Source organism: Oncorhynchus kisutch, linkage group LG6 (assembly GCF_002021735.2).
Source record: "Oncorhynchus kisutch isolate 150728-3 linkage group LG6, Okis_V2, whole genome shotgun sequence".
Lineage (NCBI taxonomy): Eukaryota > Metazoa > Chordata > Actinopteri > Salmoniformes > Salmonidae > Oncorhynchus > Oncorhynchus kisutch.
The window spans coordinates 35440269-35458101 of record NC_034179.2 but is presented as its reverse complement, the minus strand read 5'-3'; the positions used below and the strand labels follow the sequence as shown (position 1 = coordinate 35458101).

At 41.5% G+C, this 17833-nt stretch overlaps 1 protein-coding gene across 1 annotated transcript in view; it reads right to left on the bottom strand.

Annotated features, from left to right (window-relative positions):
- The window catches only part of LOC109891812 (transient receptor potential cation channel subfamily V member 1), a 34039-nt gene extending 16913 nt beyond the window's left edge, over positions 1-17126 (bottom strand). The window contains 10 exon segments of the mRNA XM_074933818.1: positions 12807-12873; positions 13167-13415; positions 14495-14647; positions 14888-14992; positions 14995-15191; positions 15454-15591; positions 15780-15932; positions 16513-16646; positions 16934-17005; positions 17007-17126. Of these exon segments, the coding sequence (XP_074789919.1) occupies positions 12807-12873; positions 13167-13415; positions 14495-14647; positions 14888-14992; positions 14995-15191; positions 15454-15591; positions 15780-15932; positions 16513-16646; positions 16934-17005; positions 17007-17110 (1372 nt within the window). The 5' untranslated portion in view covers positions 17111-17126.
- Between the last annotated feature and the right edge of the window lie 707 nt (positions 17127-17833).

Genomic DNA, 17833 nt, shown 5'->3' with positions numbered 1-17833 from the left:
CAGCTGAAGATGCGCTTTACCAAAACAATGCTTTGCGTAACATGCGTGGCTCCTTCCGGTGTGAATCTTCAATGGCGAATGACCCTCTTTACGCTGGAGTTTACTACATGGGTTGGTCTTCCAACACATAAACATTACATATTGCCGTTTACCTCAGCTCATTGGCTATCTACCCAGCTAGATTTCAAGATGATCAGTGGTCATTGGGTTAAAATACAGTCAATCAACGAAACCAGTTGTTACAAACAAACCAGTTGATTGCAATGAAACCAAACGTGTGTATTTACATCGAATGTGTCGTCGAAAATGGAATGAGACTGAATTCACGACACAAGCGGTTCACAAAATGTTTCGTGTTAGGCTATAAAAATTGATTTTATCAAACAAAAGAACATTTATTGTTTAACAATGAGCATTGGGATTGCAAACAGAGAAAGATCGTCAAAGGTAAACAATTTATTTTATTGCAATTTGTGATGTTACGCCTGTGCTGGTTGAAATAGTTTTTTTTATGGGGCTTTGTTCTCAGATAATTGCATCGTATTCTTTCGCAGTAAATCCTTTTTCAAATCTGACAACGCAGTTGGATTAGCAAGATTCTAGGCTTTCGACCCATGTGAGGCACTTGTATTTTCATGAATGTTTAATATGACTATTTATGTAGCGATCACCGTATGTTGTCAAATTTAATCCCGCTAACGGGTTCGGTGCACAGAGGTTAACAGCATCGCCACTCTGCAGAGACACGAACCCGTCTGAAACAAAGGGTTCATACACATCTGATCCAAAATATTGTTTAGGAGATACACCTGACCCAACCAGAGACTTAGTTGGTTGGAGTGCTCCCACAAGAAGAAACAGCTTTTTCTCTGTCTCATTTTTCTTTTTCAACTTAGGACACTGAGAGACAATGTGTCCTTTCTCATGGCAGTAATGACAAATTGGCTGATACAAAAAAAACAGTTTTTTGCCGATCCTTATCTTTGGCCACTGTAGAAAAAGACTGAAACCTTGTGGTTGGTGACTTCTCTGGATAGCTTTTTGCATAGGGATAACTACTGGGTGCTTTTTTGTGAAGGTAGTTTTATGTGTCAACACAAACTCATCTGCAAGAACTGCAGCCTTCTCAAGAGTGAGATCAACCCTTTAGCAACCCTTCCCTGAAGGAAACTGTCATGCCCTGACCTTTGTTTTCTTTATATTTTGGTTAGGTCAGGGCGTGACTAGGGTGGGTACGCTTGTTTTCATATTGTTTTTTCAGTGTTCATTCTTTAAATAAATAAGAATGTACACATACCACGCTGCACCTTGGTCCGACCCTTATAACGAACGTGACAGAAACTAGGAAGTGAAATAGAATCCAAAGTTATATTTTGTGGTAAACGGTTTTAGCAACAGCTGTGCTGGACTGTAGTCTATGTGGATGATAGTTCTGATGGTATGGGTGGGGATGATGAAAGTCATAGACTTGAATGGTCTATGGTGAAAAGGAAAAGGAAAAGGAAAAAGAATGCCACTGCTATAAGTGCTGCTGACAGCTGTGGCACTTCTAGTGTTGAGAACGTGAAGAGGGTGAAAAACAAAAGTAATGATCTATCGGAGTGGAAAGTTGTAATCGTGTTTGATGCGACCACGGAGTCTCATCTGCACCGTTTTCGATTATCGAATGGCGTTAAGAAAAAGATAGTTGAAGTCACATTAGCCCAGTTCATTGGTAGTGGTAGACTGTTAATATTCTGTGCTGACCATGTTCAGCAAGGGAAGATTCTGAAAATGAAAACTCTGAATGGGAAGAAAATCACAAGTCATGTCCCTGGAGGGGGGTCATTTCTGGGGTTCCAATGTGTCCATAGATTATGTAAAATAAAATGTAGAGGGGGGCATTGTGGTTGAAGCCAAAATGCTTTTCAGTAAGAAAGAGGTGCAGAGAAGTGAAAGCCTGTCATTAATATTAATGTTTGAGAAGCTTTTACCTAATAAATTACAGATGGACTTTCTGGCTTTCACTGTTAGAGAGTTTGTTAAATGCCAAAGAATGGGACATGTAGCGGCTCTGTGCAAAGGAAAGAAAAGATGTGCCAAGTGTGAAGGGGAACATGATTATGGTGAATGTGGGAACAATGTCAAGGTTAGCTTTTGTAATTGTGGGGGGGACACATTGCAGCATTGGTGGATGCCAGGTGCAGAAATAGGCTACAGAGGTCCAAAGATATAAAATCACTCATAATGTCTCATGCAGAGGCTGCAAGGCAGATTGGTGGAACAAGCAGAATGATGGAGATAATAGGGTTACTCCTGGAATAAGTGGACCTACTGTAGGAAATGCTGCTTATTTTGTGGCGGGGCGGGCGCCTGCAGGCTGACTTCTGTCTTCAGTTGAAGGGTGTTTCTTCTGACACATTGGTGCAGCTGGCTTCCGGGTTAAGCGGGCGGGTCATGTATTGGAGGACGCATGAGTTGCAGAAATTAGACAAGATCGTAATTGAAATTGGCAGAAAAGGGGAGTAAAATACACCTAAATATATACATATAATAATTGTTCTCACAAATGTGTAGTGTGAAAGGACACCTTAATAGTTTAATAATTTACTTTATATCCTTCATTAGAAGGGTTATCAACCTGACTGTGTTTGTGGAAAGAAGTACAGCCAAGTTGAAGATCATTGTGGAAGCAGCAACTGAGTTTTCAGGAGTAACAGGTGTTACTGTCGCCATGATTGTTGACATGTTGACTCCTAATAATACTAATGATGTAAAGTCTCAGTATGATGATAATTTGAGTTATGGTTTTTGTTTTTCCTTCAGTGGAATGCCAGAAGTCTTGTTACTAACGGTCAGGAGTTTAAGATACAGTTGAAGTCGGAAGTTTACATACACTAGGTTGGAGTCATTAAAACTCGTTTTTCAAATTTATTATGTACAAACTATAGTTTTGGCAAGTCAGTTAGGACATCTACTTTGTGCATAACACAAGTAATTTTTCCAACAATTGTTTACAGACGGATTATTTCACTTATAATTCACTGTATCACAATTCCAGTGGGTCAGAAGTTTACATACACTAAGTTGACTGTGCCTTTAAACAGCTTGGAAAATTCCAGAAAATGAGGTCATGGCTTTAGAAGCTTCTGATAGGCTAATTGACATAATTTGGGTCAATTGGAGATGGACCTGTGGATGTATTTCAAGGCCTACCTTCAAACGCAGTGCCTCTTTGCTTGACATCATGGGAAAATCAAATGCCAAGACCTCAGAAAAACATTATAGACCTCCACAAGTCTGGTTCATCCTTGGGAGCAATTTCCAAACACCTGAAGGTACCACATTTATCTGTTCAAACAATAGTACTCAAGTATAAACACCATGGGACCACGCAGCTGTTATACAGCTCAGGAAGGAGACGCGTTCTGTCTCCTTTAGATGAACTTACTTTGGTGCGAAAAGTGCAAATCTATCCCAGAACAACAGCAGAGGACCTTGTGAAGAAGCTGGAAGAAACAGGTACAAAAGTATCTATATCCACAGTAAAACAAGTCCTATATCGACATAACCTGAAAGGTTGGTAAGCAAGGAAGAAGCCACTGCTCCAAAACCGCCATAAAAAAGCCAGACTACGGTTTGCAACTGCACATGGGGACAAAGATCGTACTTTTTGGAGAAATGTCCTCTGGTCTGATGAAACAAAAATAGAACTGTTCGGCCATATTGACCATTGTTATGTTTGGAGGAAAAAGTGGGATGTTTGCAAGTCGAAGAACACCATTTAATCCGTGAAGCACAGGGGTGGCAGCATCATGTTGTGGTGGTGCTTTGCTTGCAAGAAGGACTGGTGCACTTCACAAAATAGATGGCATCATGAGGAGGAAAATTATATGGATATATTGAAGCAACATTTCAAGACATCAGTCAGGAAGTTAAAGATTGGTCGCAAATGGGTCTTCCAAATGGACAGTGACCCCAAGCATACTTCCAAAGTTGTGGAAAAATGGCTTAAGGACAACAAAGTCAAGTTATTGGAGGGGCCATCACAAAGCCCTGACCTCAATCCCATATAACATTTTGCGGGAAGAACTGAAAAGCATGTGCAAGCAAGGAGGCCTACAAACCTGACTCAGTTACACCAGCTCTGTCAGGAGGAATGGGCCAAAATTCACCCAACTTATTATGGGAAGATTGTGGAAGGCTACCCAAAACATTTGGCCCAAGTTAAACAATTTAAAGGCAATGCTAAAGGCAATGCTACCAAATACTAATTGAGTGTATGTTAACTTCTGACCCACTGGGAATGTGATGAAAGAAATAAAAGCTGAAATAAATAATTATCTCCACTATTATTCTGACATTTCACATTCTTAAAATAAAGTGATGATCCTAACTGACCCAAGACAGGGAGTTTTTACTAGGATTTAATGTCAGGAATTGTGAGAAACTGAGTTCAAATGTATTTGGCTAAGGTGTATGTAAACTTCCGACTTCAACTGTATATGAAGTTGATTTCGAGATCAAACATGATGTGATATGTGTTCAAGAAACATGACTTGGACCACATCTTGTTTTATTTTATCCTGGTTATTGCTCAATCAGATCTGATAGATCAATTGTACAGGGTGGTGGTTGTATATAATATAACTGTCCCATCTGAATATGAATGTGTGATGGTGGAAATCTACAGTGCATGTAGTAATATTAAGTTATACAATTTGTACAACCCTTGTCGTCAACTATCTGTAGTGATCTTTGATGAAATATCAGGAGAATTGAGCTCTAGAGAGATATTGTGCGGCGACTTTAATGCACATAGTAGTTTATGGAGAAGTAGACATACATAAACATATGAGCTGAAAGTTTAGAGGGACGGCCAGGTCTTGGTAGATTTGCAGTGGTCTGATACTCCAATATTATCGCTTGCACTGTGCTCCTTGGGATGTTTAAAGCTTGGGAAATCTTTTTGTATCCAAATCCGGCTTTAAACTTATTCACAACAGTATCTCGGACCTGCCTGGTGTGTTCCTTGTTCTTCATGATGCTCTCTGCGCTTTTAACGGACCTCTGAGACTATCACAGTGCAGGTGCATTTATACAGAGACTTGATTACACACAGGTGGATTGTATTTATCATCATTAGTCATTTAGGTCAACATTGGATCATTCAGAGATCCTCACTGAACTTCTGGAGAGAGTTTGCTGCACTGAAAGTAAAGGGGCTGAATATTTTTCGAGCCCAATTTTTCAGTTTTTGATTTGTTAAAAAAGTTTGAAATATCCAATAAATGTCGTTCCACTTCATGATTGTGTCCCACTTGTTGTTGATTCTTCACAAAAAAATACAGTTTTATATCTTTATGTTTGAAGCCTGAAATGTGGCAAAAGGTCGTAAAGTTCAAGGGAGCCGAATACTTTCGCAAGGCACTGTAGGGTACCATTCAGAAGATGGGGCTTTCATAAAGCAGACTGGGAAAAGTTTGGTGATCATTGCTTAAAGTAAGTTGGAGAGTTGTCTTTAGAAAGGCCGGTTGATGTATGTGCTGCCTCTGTGACATCTGATTTTATGTGCTGAGAATGTATATGTACCAGTGAGTGAAGTGGGTGAGTAAAGGAAGGTGGTTCATTGGTGGACTGAAGAGTGCACTGCGGCTATTCAAGAAAGAGAGAGTGCTTACAGAGTGTTGCATAGGAATATGACTACTGAGAATCTAGTTGACTTCCAAAGGAAAGATAGCTTTAGTTTGCAGGGTTTTTAAGTCTGTCATAGAGAAATGCATGGAGACAGTTCTGCTTTACAATAGGCAGGGGTACTGAGCTGGGGGATGTATGGTCTAAATTGAAGAAGATGACTAGATAAAGCAAGTCCACTCGAATTCCAGTTTTGGTTGTGGGTCAAAAAATGGCCATAATTGATCAAGTAAAAGCTGACTTGTTGGGGAAGATATCTGCGAAGGTACATATTGGGGTTACTTTGGATGAAGTATAGTGCATTCGGAAAGGATTCAGACCCCTTGACTTTTTCCACATTTTCTTACGTTACAGCCCTATTTTAAATTGTTTTTCCCCCTCATAAATCCACACACAAAAACCCATAATAACAAAGCAAAAACAGTTATTTAATTTTTTTCACAAGTTTATACAAAAAAAAACGAAACATCACATTTAAATAATTATTCAGACCCTTTACTCAGTACTTTGTTGAAGCACCGTTGGCAGCGATTAGAGCCTCGCGTCTTCTTGGGTATGACGCTACAAGCTTGGCACACCTGAATTTTGAGAGTTTCTCCCATTGTTCTTTGAAGATCCTCTCAAGCTCTGTCAGGTTGGATGGGGAGCGTCACTGCACAGCTATTTCCAGGTCTCTCCAGAGATGTTCAATTGGGCTCAAGTCTAGGCTCTGGCTGGGCCACTCAATGACATTCAGAGACTTGTCCCGAGGCTAATCCTCCATTGTATTAGCTGTGTGCCTAGGGTTGTTGTCCTGTTGGAAGGTGAACATTCGTCCCCGTCTGAGGTCCTGAGCGCTCTGGAGCAGGTTTTCACTCTAGTAACTCCCCATCCCGCATGCGGGAGCATAATCATCGACTGACACTAATTAGCATAACGCAACGGACATAAATATTCCTAGAAAATATTCCTATTCATTAAAATCACAAGTGAAATATATTGAGACACAGCTTAGCCTTTTGTTAATCACCCTGTTATCTCAGATTTTCAAAATATGCTTTACAGCCAAAGCTAGACAAGCATTTGTGTAAGTTTATTGATAGCCTAGCATAGCATTTTGCCCAGCTAGCAGCAGGTAACTTGGTCACGGAAATCAGAAAAGCAATCAAATTAAATCGTTTACCTTTGATGAGCTTCGGATGTTTTCACTCACGAGACTCCGAGTTAGATAGCAAATGTCCCTTTTTCCAAAAATATTATTTTTGTAGGCGAAATAGCTCCGTTTGTTCTTCACGTTTGGCTGAGAAATCACCCGGAAATTGCAGTCACAAAAACGGCGAAGAATATTCCAAATTTGCTCCATAATATCGACAGAAACATGGCAAACGTTGTTTATAATCAATCCTCAAGGTGTTTTTAAAATATCTATTCAATAATAAATCCATCGGGACAATTCGTTTTTCAGTAGGACCGATTGGAATAATGGCTACCTCTGTATTTTACGCGAGAGTCACTCTGGGAGCCATCAGGTGACCAGTTGCGCAATGTAGCTGCTTACGGGTATTCTTCAACATAAATGCGTAAAACTACGTCACAATGCTGTAGACACCTTGGGGAATACGGAGAAAAAGTAATCTGGTTGATAGCCCATTCACTGCTCAATAGGGAAGCATTGGAACGCAGTGCTTTCAAAACATGAGGCACTTCCAGATTGGATTTTTCTCAGGCTTTCGCCTGACAATATTTTTACAGTTTTGGAAACTTTAGAGTGTTTTCTATCCTAAGCTGTCAATTATATGCATATTCTTGTCCTGGCAAAATATCCTGTTTACTATGGGAACGTTATTTTTCCAAAAATAAAAATACTGCCCCCTAGTCACAAAAGGATCTCTCTGTACTTTGCTCCGTTCATCTTTGTCTGACGCAAACCCAACACCTCTCATCACTCCGAGAACACCATCCCCACAGTGAAGCATGGTGGTAGCAGCATCATGCTGTGGGATGTTTTCACCGACAGGAACTGGGAAACTGGTCAGAATTGAAGGAATGATGGATGGCGCTAAATACAGGGAAATTCTTGAGGGAAACCTGTTTCAGTCTTCCAGAGATTTGAGACTAGGATGGAGGTTCACCTTCCAGCAGGACAATGACCCTAAGCATACTGCTAGAGCAACACTCGAGTGGTTTAAGGGAATCGAGAATTTGTGCATGAGGGCAATGGCATGCTGAAACAGAGAAGGGCCTTCCCCAAACTGTTGCCACAAAGTTGGAAGCAAAGAATTGCCTAGAATGTCATTGTATGCTGTAGCATTAATATTTTCCTTCACTGGAACTAAGGAGCCTAACCTGAACCATGAAAACAGCCACAGACCATTATTCCTCCACCAAGCTTTACAGTTAGCACTATGTTTTCGGGCAGGGAGTGTTCTCCTGGGATCCGCCGAGCCCAGATTTGTCAGTCGGACTCTTAGGTGGTGACGCATGATTAATCACTCCAGAGAACAAGTTTCCACTGCTCCAGAGTCCAATGGCGGTGAGCTTTAGAATCTGAGGTATGGGGGCCTCCCAGGTGGCGCAGTGGTCTAAGGCACTGCATCGCAGTGGCTACCAACTGTGCTACCAGAGATTCTGGGTTCGAGCCCAGGCTCTGACACAGCCGGCCACGACCCGGAGGCCCATGGGGTGGCGCACAATTGGCCCAGCGTCGTCCGGGTTAGGGAGGGTTTGGCCGGCAGGGATATCCTTGTCTCATTGCACACTAGCGACTCCTGTGGCGGGCCGGGTGCAGTGCACGCTGACCAGGTCGGTAGGTGTACGGTGTTTCCTACAACACATTGGTGCAGCTGGCTTCCGGTTTGGATGTGCGTTGTGTCAAGAAGCAGTGCGTCTTGGTTGGGTTGTGTTTCGGAGGATGCATGGCTCTCGACCTTCGCCTCTCCTGAGTCCATGAGTCATTGCAGCGATGAGACAAGACAGTAACTACTACCAATTGGATACCACAAAATTGGGGAGAAAAGGGGGGTAAAATAATTACAAATAAAAGAGAATCTGTGTTATGACAAAGATTGTTTCAAGTCGGAACCCATCCAACTTGAAGGAGCTGGAGCAGTTTTTCCTTGAAGAATGTGCAAAAATCCCAGTGGCTAGATTTGCAGCTGTAATTGCTACAAAGTATTGACTTTGGGGGGATGAATAGTTATGCACACTCAAGTTCTGTTTTTTTGTCTTATTTCTTGTTTGTTTCACAATAAAACATATTTTGCATCTTGTGTGAATCAAATGATACAAACCCTCAAAAAATCTATTTTAATTCCAAGTTGAGAGGCAACAAAATAGGAAAAATGCCAAGGGGGGTGAATACTTTTGCAAGACACTGTAGCATTTTCCTGGCATCCGCCAATCACAGATTCGTCTGTCAGAATGCCAGATGGTAAAGCGATATTCATCACTCCAGATAATGCATTTCACTGCTCCAGAGTCCAATGGTGGCATTGCACATGGAGTTCTTAGGTTTGTGTGCGGCTGCTCGGCCATGGAAACCCATTTCATGAAGCTCTCGACAAACAGTTCTTGTGCTGACATTTCTTCCAGAGGCAGTTTGGAACTTGGTAGTCAGTGGTGGAAAAAGTACCCAATTGTCAAACTTGAGTAAAAGTCAAGATGCCTTTATAGAAAATGACTCAAGTAAAAGTGAAAGTCGCCCAGTACAATCCTACTTAAGTACCAAAAGTTAATGTAATTGCTAAAATATACTTAAGTATCAAAAGTAAAAGTATAAATAATTTCAAATTCCTTATATTAATCAAACCATATGGCCCCATTTTGTTGTTTTTTACATGTATCGAATAGCCAGGGGCACGCTCCAACACTCAGACATAATTGACAAATGAGGCAATTGTTTAGTGAGTCCGCCAGATCAGAGGCAGTAGGGATGACCAGGGATGTTTTCTTGATAAGTGTGTGAATTAGACCATTTTCCTGTCCTGCTAAGCATTTAAGTATTTTTTTTTTGTCTTCTTTTTGTTTGTTTTTTACCCCTTTTTCTCCCCAATTTCGTGGTATCCAGTTGATAGTTAGTCTTGTCTCAATGCTGCGACTCACGTACGGACTCGGGAGAGGCAAAGGTCGAGAGCCATGCTTCCTCCAACCAACACAACTCAACCAAGCCGCACTGCTTCTTGATACAATGCCCACTTAACCTGGAAGCCAGCCGCACCAATGTATCGGAGGAAACACCATCCATCTGGCGACCGTGTCAGTGTGCACTGCCCGCCACAGGAGTCGCTAGAGCGCAATAGGACAAGGACATCCCTGCCGGCCAAACCCTCCCCTAACCCGGACAATGCTGGTCCAATTATGCGACGCCCCATGGGTCTCCCGGTCGCGAACCCAGAATCTCTAGTGGCACAGCTAGCACTTTGATGCAGTGCCTTAGACCACTGCACCACTCGGGAGGCCGAACCAAACAATTTTGACACTGTACGCACTACAGCGCTCACCAGTTCCGTTCTGTGAGCTTGTGTGGCCTACCACTTCGCGGCTAAGCCGATGTTGATCCTAAACGTTTCCACTTCACAATATCAGCACTTACAGTTGACCGGGGCAGCTCTAGCAGGGCAGAAATTTGACAAACTGACTTGTTGGAAAGGTGGCGTCCTATGACAGTACCAGATTGAAAGTCACTGATCTCTTCAGTAAGGCCATTCTACTGCCAATGTTTGTCTATGGAGATTGTATGGCTGAGTGTACGACAAACATGTTTTTTGTTTTGTTTTTTTGAGTAAGGCAGCTCCAAAATGTTCAGTGTTCTGTCACTCATGTTCTGTCACTCACCCCTTGGGTGCTGCCATAGAGTTACCTTAGAAGTGCCCATCCAAGAAGGCTCAAGGTCATTGGCCACAGATAAAATTACGTCAAATCACGTTATATCTACAGTAGCTTTGATTGGACTGAAGCATGATTTGCGGCGCATTCAAAACAACTGTTAACTCGGAACTGCAAAATCTGACTTACTAGTGAGTTTAAGACAACTGGGAACTCGGGAAAAACGAGCTACGACTGGGAAAATAAGTTTTGAACTTTCATCCAACTCGGAATTGTATTATATCCAACTCGGAATTGGGAACATGGGCCTCTTTCTAGAGCTACTACCTGAAGATCACATCATGATTCAACATTTTTTCCCCAGTTCTCATCAGCCATTGGACATAAACATTACACAACAAGTTTGAAGTCGCTAATTCAACAATGAGTCGTTAGGAAGGAATCCGTGGCTAACTGCAAGTGTTGCAAAGCAATCACTAGCCTGCTACTCAGTGGAGAGGGTGTGTGGTCCAAGTCTGGGGTCTCTTTTCCAAGCTTAAAAGGATAAGCATCCACATGCAACACCATGGGCCAGAAAATGTTGAATACATTGGCTATGCTGTCAATCCAGCCTGACTTTTGCGGTGCTCAAAACAACAGGAAACTCGGAAATGGGAAATCTCAGACTTCAGTGAGTTCAAGACAGCTGGGAACTTGAGAAAAAAAATGAGCTCCGACTGGGAAAATACATTTTGAACGGTAATCCAACTTGGAGTTCCAAGTCGAGAACTCTGGCCTCTTTCTATAGATCACTGACGTCATGATTCGACCTTGTTTTTTTTTCGAGTTCCCAGTTGTCTTGAAAGCACCATAAATCCAGAGAACGCCAGACTTTGATGACAAAGTTTGATGCCAAAGTTACACACAAAGGACCGCTGTGCTACCTTCCTGTTCAAGTGAGCACAGCACAACAAGGTGAGTCAAACATGTCTTGTATGCTGCTGCATAAGTTATGTAATATGCCAGGGAGATAGTATTACTTCCTTAGCTACAGTATACATAAGTATATGTTGTGTAGTAAGCTGTTAATAGCCCAAGTGCCTCACCCTAATAATTTGACACAATTATAGGCACATGTAGCCTATAATTTGTTTTTGAGAAATGTTATCGAATATTGTAAGAGCTTTCATTGTCTGCTTATATGCCCCCTTTTTTTATCTTTAACGGTTTTGACCTGGTGTACAGGGAGAACACTAAGTACGGCCCATGTTCTGAATTCTGTCGCTGTACATTTCAAAAGTGCTTCACAAATAGTTATATTGACTGCGTCCTTCCTAGCTCACTCAATGTTTTAATGGAAATTACGGATTGCCTCTTCTCCGCTTGTTGTCCCCTTATGTCATAGTTTGTACATCTCAATAGTCAGTAGAAACCACATTTGTTTAAGCAAGTCAGCCATATCAGCTGTTTTTGTAAAGGCAGTAAATGAGGTTGAATGAACTGTTTCGCTACCAGACAAGGTTCCGCTGATAGCCAGGTGTAGCAGTGGTATAGTGCAATTAATGTATTGTTTAGTGTTGTGCAGTGGCTTTGCTGGCATACATCCCACTTCTTTTTTTTTTACCCCACCAAGATGTACATGCTAAAATTGCCACTGCTTGGGAGAAGGTGCGTAAGAGCTGACACTGCAACCAGTCTGTCAACTCTCTGCAGGTGGCAAATAAATCCCCATAAATGAAGAATTAAGCACGCTACAGATGCAAACAAAATGAAAAACCTACACCAAACTTAAAGGCAGGACGCAAACCAAAAGGTGGAGCAAAATGGAAACAGGGGAAATCAGATAAAGGATTGTTTTTCTAGAAATCAAATTGGGAGAGCCAACTAAAGGTGTTAACCCTCCACATCTCTTAAGACAAGTGGAGCACTGGGCCAGTCACTCTTAAATATCACATGGGCCAGCACAGGTGAAACACCTTCCGATTAATGAGATGGACAAACCAGCACAGGTGTAACACCTACTGACTAATGAGGTGACACCACATCCAACCTCAAAATATAAATGGAAAAACCAAAGTCTGTAACACCACTGCTGTGGAGGGACCGAGAATGCGTTATTACGGTCCATTGACAGTTGTTTTTTAATATAAATCATATTGTTGGTTTATACTGTCTCATTTGTTTTCAGTGTTTTAGAAGTGTCATTGTACGAGGGAACTGTCATCTACAATTTTGATAGGTCCTTTGATGGTGTTGGAAGAATAAACAGATTCATTTTGAATTCATGAGCCACTGACGGGTTGTGTTTTTGTGTCCCTGCATACAAAAGTGACAGAAGAGAAATGAAAGACCTGCTGAAAAACCAAAGCATAAGACAACGTAGACAAAGAGAAAGCGCAAGATATCACCTAGGATCATCTGCAAAGGAAAAAGAAGACATAGTAAAAAAGAGAGTTTCAAAGGAACTGTGGATTATAACTACAGCTGGGTCACGACACCAATGTTGTCCCAATCATACATTTATTGTAAATACCCTGTGGCAATGAATCCTATAGCTTCTCTATAGGAGTGTGTCCAGGACTGCTGATCTAGGATCAGGTCCCCCCCTGTCCATATCATTTTATTCAATATGATCTAAAAGGCAAGTGATCCTATATCAGCACTCTTACTCTGAGAGTCTTTGTGAAAACAGGCCCTGGTATCCATTATACCTTATTTATCATAACACTGTAGATGCCTATGTGTCCGTATCCCCTGGAGAAGTAGCACAGGGTGACCCGGCTGAGAGACAGACACAGCACAAAGAACCCCAGGTACTCCACCCTCCCACAGCAGTACAGCACAGAGGAGGACAGGAAGATCGTCTGCAGAAAACTACATACAAAGTCAACTTGAACTCGAGTTTTATCACTCACTCCAAAAAATTGCCTCTGACACTTACAGTATGAAACACTAATTTCCTAGCCACACATGCATAGAGCTGGCAATAAACGTCCATGAACAACATGGCATGGCTTAGGATGGCTTTCACACATACAGTATGTAAAATCACACATCACACATGCACACACCCCTCCTGGGAATAAGTGACAGGCTTCTACTGCTGTAAAAAGTTGACCCGCTAGACTCAGGAATTACTGTCTGGTATGCTCCAGAGTAAAAGGTGGCTGGATATCAGAGAGTGAGAGAAATTGAGCTGAAGTGAAAATTGTTTCTATGGACAGCACTTTGGCAACACTGATTTGATCTCCTGCATGATGTTCGCCTGGATCCAAACTGAGTTGCTCAGTTTCAGCTAGAATAATGTATCTTATTGTGATCATGCAGAAAGACCTCACCGTTCCCTTCTTCCTCTTGTAGGCGGTTAAGAAAAACATCTGAGCAGCAAACTTGTCCCACTCCTCCAGTTCAGAGGCTCAATTTTTAGCATCGCATTGTGATTCAATTTTTTTTTTATACTACTACCCACTGGGCACACATTGGTTGAATCAACGTTGTTTACGCGTCATTTCAATTAAATTAAGTTGAACCAATGTGGAATAGACGTTGAATTGACATCTGTGCCCAATCACACTTTGATGCAAGTAGGTCTTACTTTTGGTCTCTCTTTCTCTTGAAATGAATTTTCTTACAGTACACGTACCCCCGAGACACACCCACAGAGAGGTTGGAGCACAGGGTCAACCACCGTGCAGCACCCCTGGAGCAGATAAGGGTTGGGGTTGAGTGCCTTTCTCAAGGGCACAACGACAGGAGATGGCATTTAGAGCCCCATTTAAACCTGGTGCTAACATGTCCTTAATCTTGTACACATTCTGATTGTACCCACTTTTCTAGACAGGTTTAGACGATTAAAAGATGCATTGTGATCTGATCTTCCTGACCACCTCCGAATGTAGTCAGGCACATTGCGTGTAGACGGAGCTGAACAGTGAAACCATTTAAATAATCATTATCCAGCCCTATTAAATCATTGACAGGAGGCACCATTTTCTCAGGCCATCAATATGTGTCTTTAAATAAATACATATTATTTTGAAAGAATATTTCTGAAATAATTTGCATACAGGGAGGGATCAGGAAATCTGGTCAAAATGCAGACACAGTGTAGATACATGTGAACAAGATCAGGACAACGGATGCATTGTAGCACCCTCTCAGGAAACTCATGATGCATCATGTTCTCAAACAGCTAGAGGAAGAATACAACAATTGGCCAACACGTAATGGAAGGATGTAGCACATTATCATAAACACATATGGAGGAACAATGTATTTTCTTCTGATGTCTAACATGAACAAAATATTATATTAAAGATCAGATGGCTTAATTTGTAAACAACAAACTGTTGATCTGTTCTCCAGTAGGTCTACATAGAGTAGTGGGCCGAACAACAATACAACATTACTCCATATCAGACACGTTCCTTACCCTGATCTTGCCAAACTTGGCAGACAGTTTTATAGGCGTCAGGCACTGGTTGTTGTCCAAGTCCTCCAGCCTCCACCTGGGGAGCAGGCGAGCAGCAGTGGTGAGGTGATGTAGTCGTACATGGAGGTGATGAAGTCCATGTTCTCTGGTGTGTTATCAGTTGACACCACCACCAGGGCATGCAGCACCATGTTACCCAGGGAGTCCCTCTCTCTCACATCCACCCAATGGTAGGAGTTCTCCAGCAGGAAGTCATCTACCTCAGACTGGTTGGTGCAAACAGCCAGGGGCAGAGTCAGCTCACCTGGAAACACATTTCCCTCACTTTAATGTATTTTCCATCACTCTACCCACCACAACAGTGACAATTGTATTTTCTGGATATGCAAACACACTTTCTGTAAGGTTTCACAAAACACTTTCATACAATTCCCTAAATCATAAACAAGGGAATTATTATTCTCTCAGAGGAATGACTAGAGGTCTGACAAGCAGGAAAGTCTGTTGCAAACCTACCAGAGGAGGGCACTGTTCAAGGCTCAGTGATACTGACACACTCACCAAACTACAGTAGAAGCTGAGTAGATCATGATGCTGGAAGAATTTCCCACAGGCTTCGGCATGGACTTCTGCTCCTTCCTTGATCAATAGCTGAACAGAATAGGCGCTCCTTCTCTCAATGGCAATATGAAGGGCTGTTTGCCCTGAATGATACAGAGAAAGAAAGGATAGACAGTCAGAAAATGCATGGCCTTACACATAAACTAACATGACTGTATTTTTATATTACATTGGTTGAGGGCTGTGTACATAAAACTGAGTTGTCAGAAGCATGGTGTAGAATAGATGAACAACATCAAGTAATGATAATTCTGGTTATATGAAAGTTCACCTTTGTAATAGCTGTCGGTGTATGCTACATTTATAAATTATTTGATGTCCCCCATCTTCTCTGAGATGTCAAGGAGAAATGTAATTGCGTTATTTCTGCCGTCTCTCAGATTCAGTAGAGCCTTCAGCAGGGTGTTTTTACCATACGATTGATCTAGGAGAGCCGGAGGTAAAAGAATGGAGTATAAAAGAATACACAGACTAAAAATATTATCCATTTACCTTCATTTTTTTTGTCATTTAGCAGGCGCTGTTATCCAGAGCGATTTACAGGAGCAATTAAGGTTAAGTGCCTTACTCAGGGGCACTCCGGCAGATTGTTCACCTAGTCTGTCCAGGGATTCGAACCAGCGAACTTTCAGTTACTGGCCCAACACTCTTAACCACTAGGCTACCTGCTTTACATTACAGGGCCCTTATAACTGTGTAATCACAGTGTAACAAATATTGTAATAACTCATTCTTACATTGTACTTACAATGTACTTGGGTTAGGGATAGGGTTAAGGCTAAGGTTACAGCTATAAGTACAATTTATAACCATTCTAGGGTTAGGGTTGAGGTTAGGGTTGAACTGGGATGTGGACATGAAGATAGGGTTAGGGTAATGGCTAGGGTTAAGGCTATAGTGTACCCGGGGTGTGGACATGAAGCTGTAAAGTACTAATGTACAATGGTATCCTAAAATGCAAACATTATACAATACTACAGAATATAATACACAGTCTGCCTAACACTCAGTGTTGGAGAGCTTCTTCATGGACTGATGCAGGTACTGAACCAGACCCTCAAGCTTCATGACATTCCCAGTGGACACAGCCTCAAACAGCGCCCCCTCCTCGTTGTTCTCCTCCAAACCTTTTATTTTCCTACAAAGAAACATGTTAGACTTTAGTATTGGGAAAGCATTTATTTTTCAATTAGAAAACAAAATACACATGGTCTTGCCCAAAAGAGCTTTAAAACAAAAGGCCTTATTCTAATGATATCGTAAATGAGCTTCTGATTAATAAATCCTTCCCCCTGAGGAAGACAGGTGTGTCCTCTCAAACAGTGTTAAAACTGTTATTATTGTTACTACAATATGGCTATAAACACCAATTGTCCCCATTCAGCACAGTATGTGTTATTATGTTCAGTGAACGGCACGTCTCACTTGTCAAAGTTGAGATTGAATCTTATCTTTGGTATGGCCTTCTCCAGTTCCTCCTGTTAGTCTGAGTCCATGGTGGTCAGGCTTCTTCACCTGTCTGCTCTGTGCCCTCTCATCATTCTTCCTGTCAACTGTCTCCAGAGAGAAGGTAGGGTACTCTAGGTCCATTGCCTTGCTCATAATGACTCCTCACACCGATGGTCTGGAAGAGACGATACAATGATAACACATCACATTCATGTAAATACAGTGTGTTCAGTATGTTATAAATCCCCTGAGAGGATTTACCAAATCTAATTGAATTACATTGTAATGCAGTAAGGGACTGCATTCATGGTTCTCTTCCTAAGTTTTGACCTGGTCAAATATTGTTTGGTCATACACATTTTAATAACTTGACATTGAATTTACATATGACAAAAAATGATTTCTTACATTTATCTAAAAGGTGCCGTAAAATGTTCATAGATCCTCTGAAACATGGTAGGAGAGTTGACCTCTGAATACACCAGCTTTAAGATATGTGATGTTTCACCCCCAGATGGCTAACAAAGCTGGTTATTTATTAGTACTTCCCCATTACAACTGTAATAGAAAACTTTAACCAGGCCTTAAACCCATTCTTTTACTCAAATGACAGAAAAAATATTCCCAGTTCAGTTTAAAATTAGGACAGCATTTACTGAGACACATGGTTAATAATCTCATACATCTCCAAATTAAACTGATCAGAATTAATAATTACTATGGGGATTTAAAATGATTTCTCCCTGTTACGTCCGTCGTTAGATGAATGAGACCAAAGCGCAGCGTGGAAAGTGTTCATGATTTTAAATACTGAACACTAACAAAACAACAAAATACAAAACCGAACTCAACGTTCTGCAGGGCTATACAGCAACA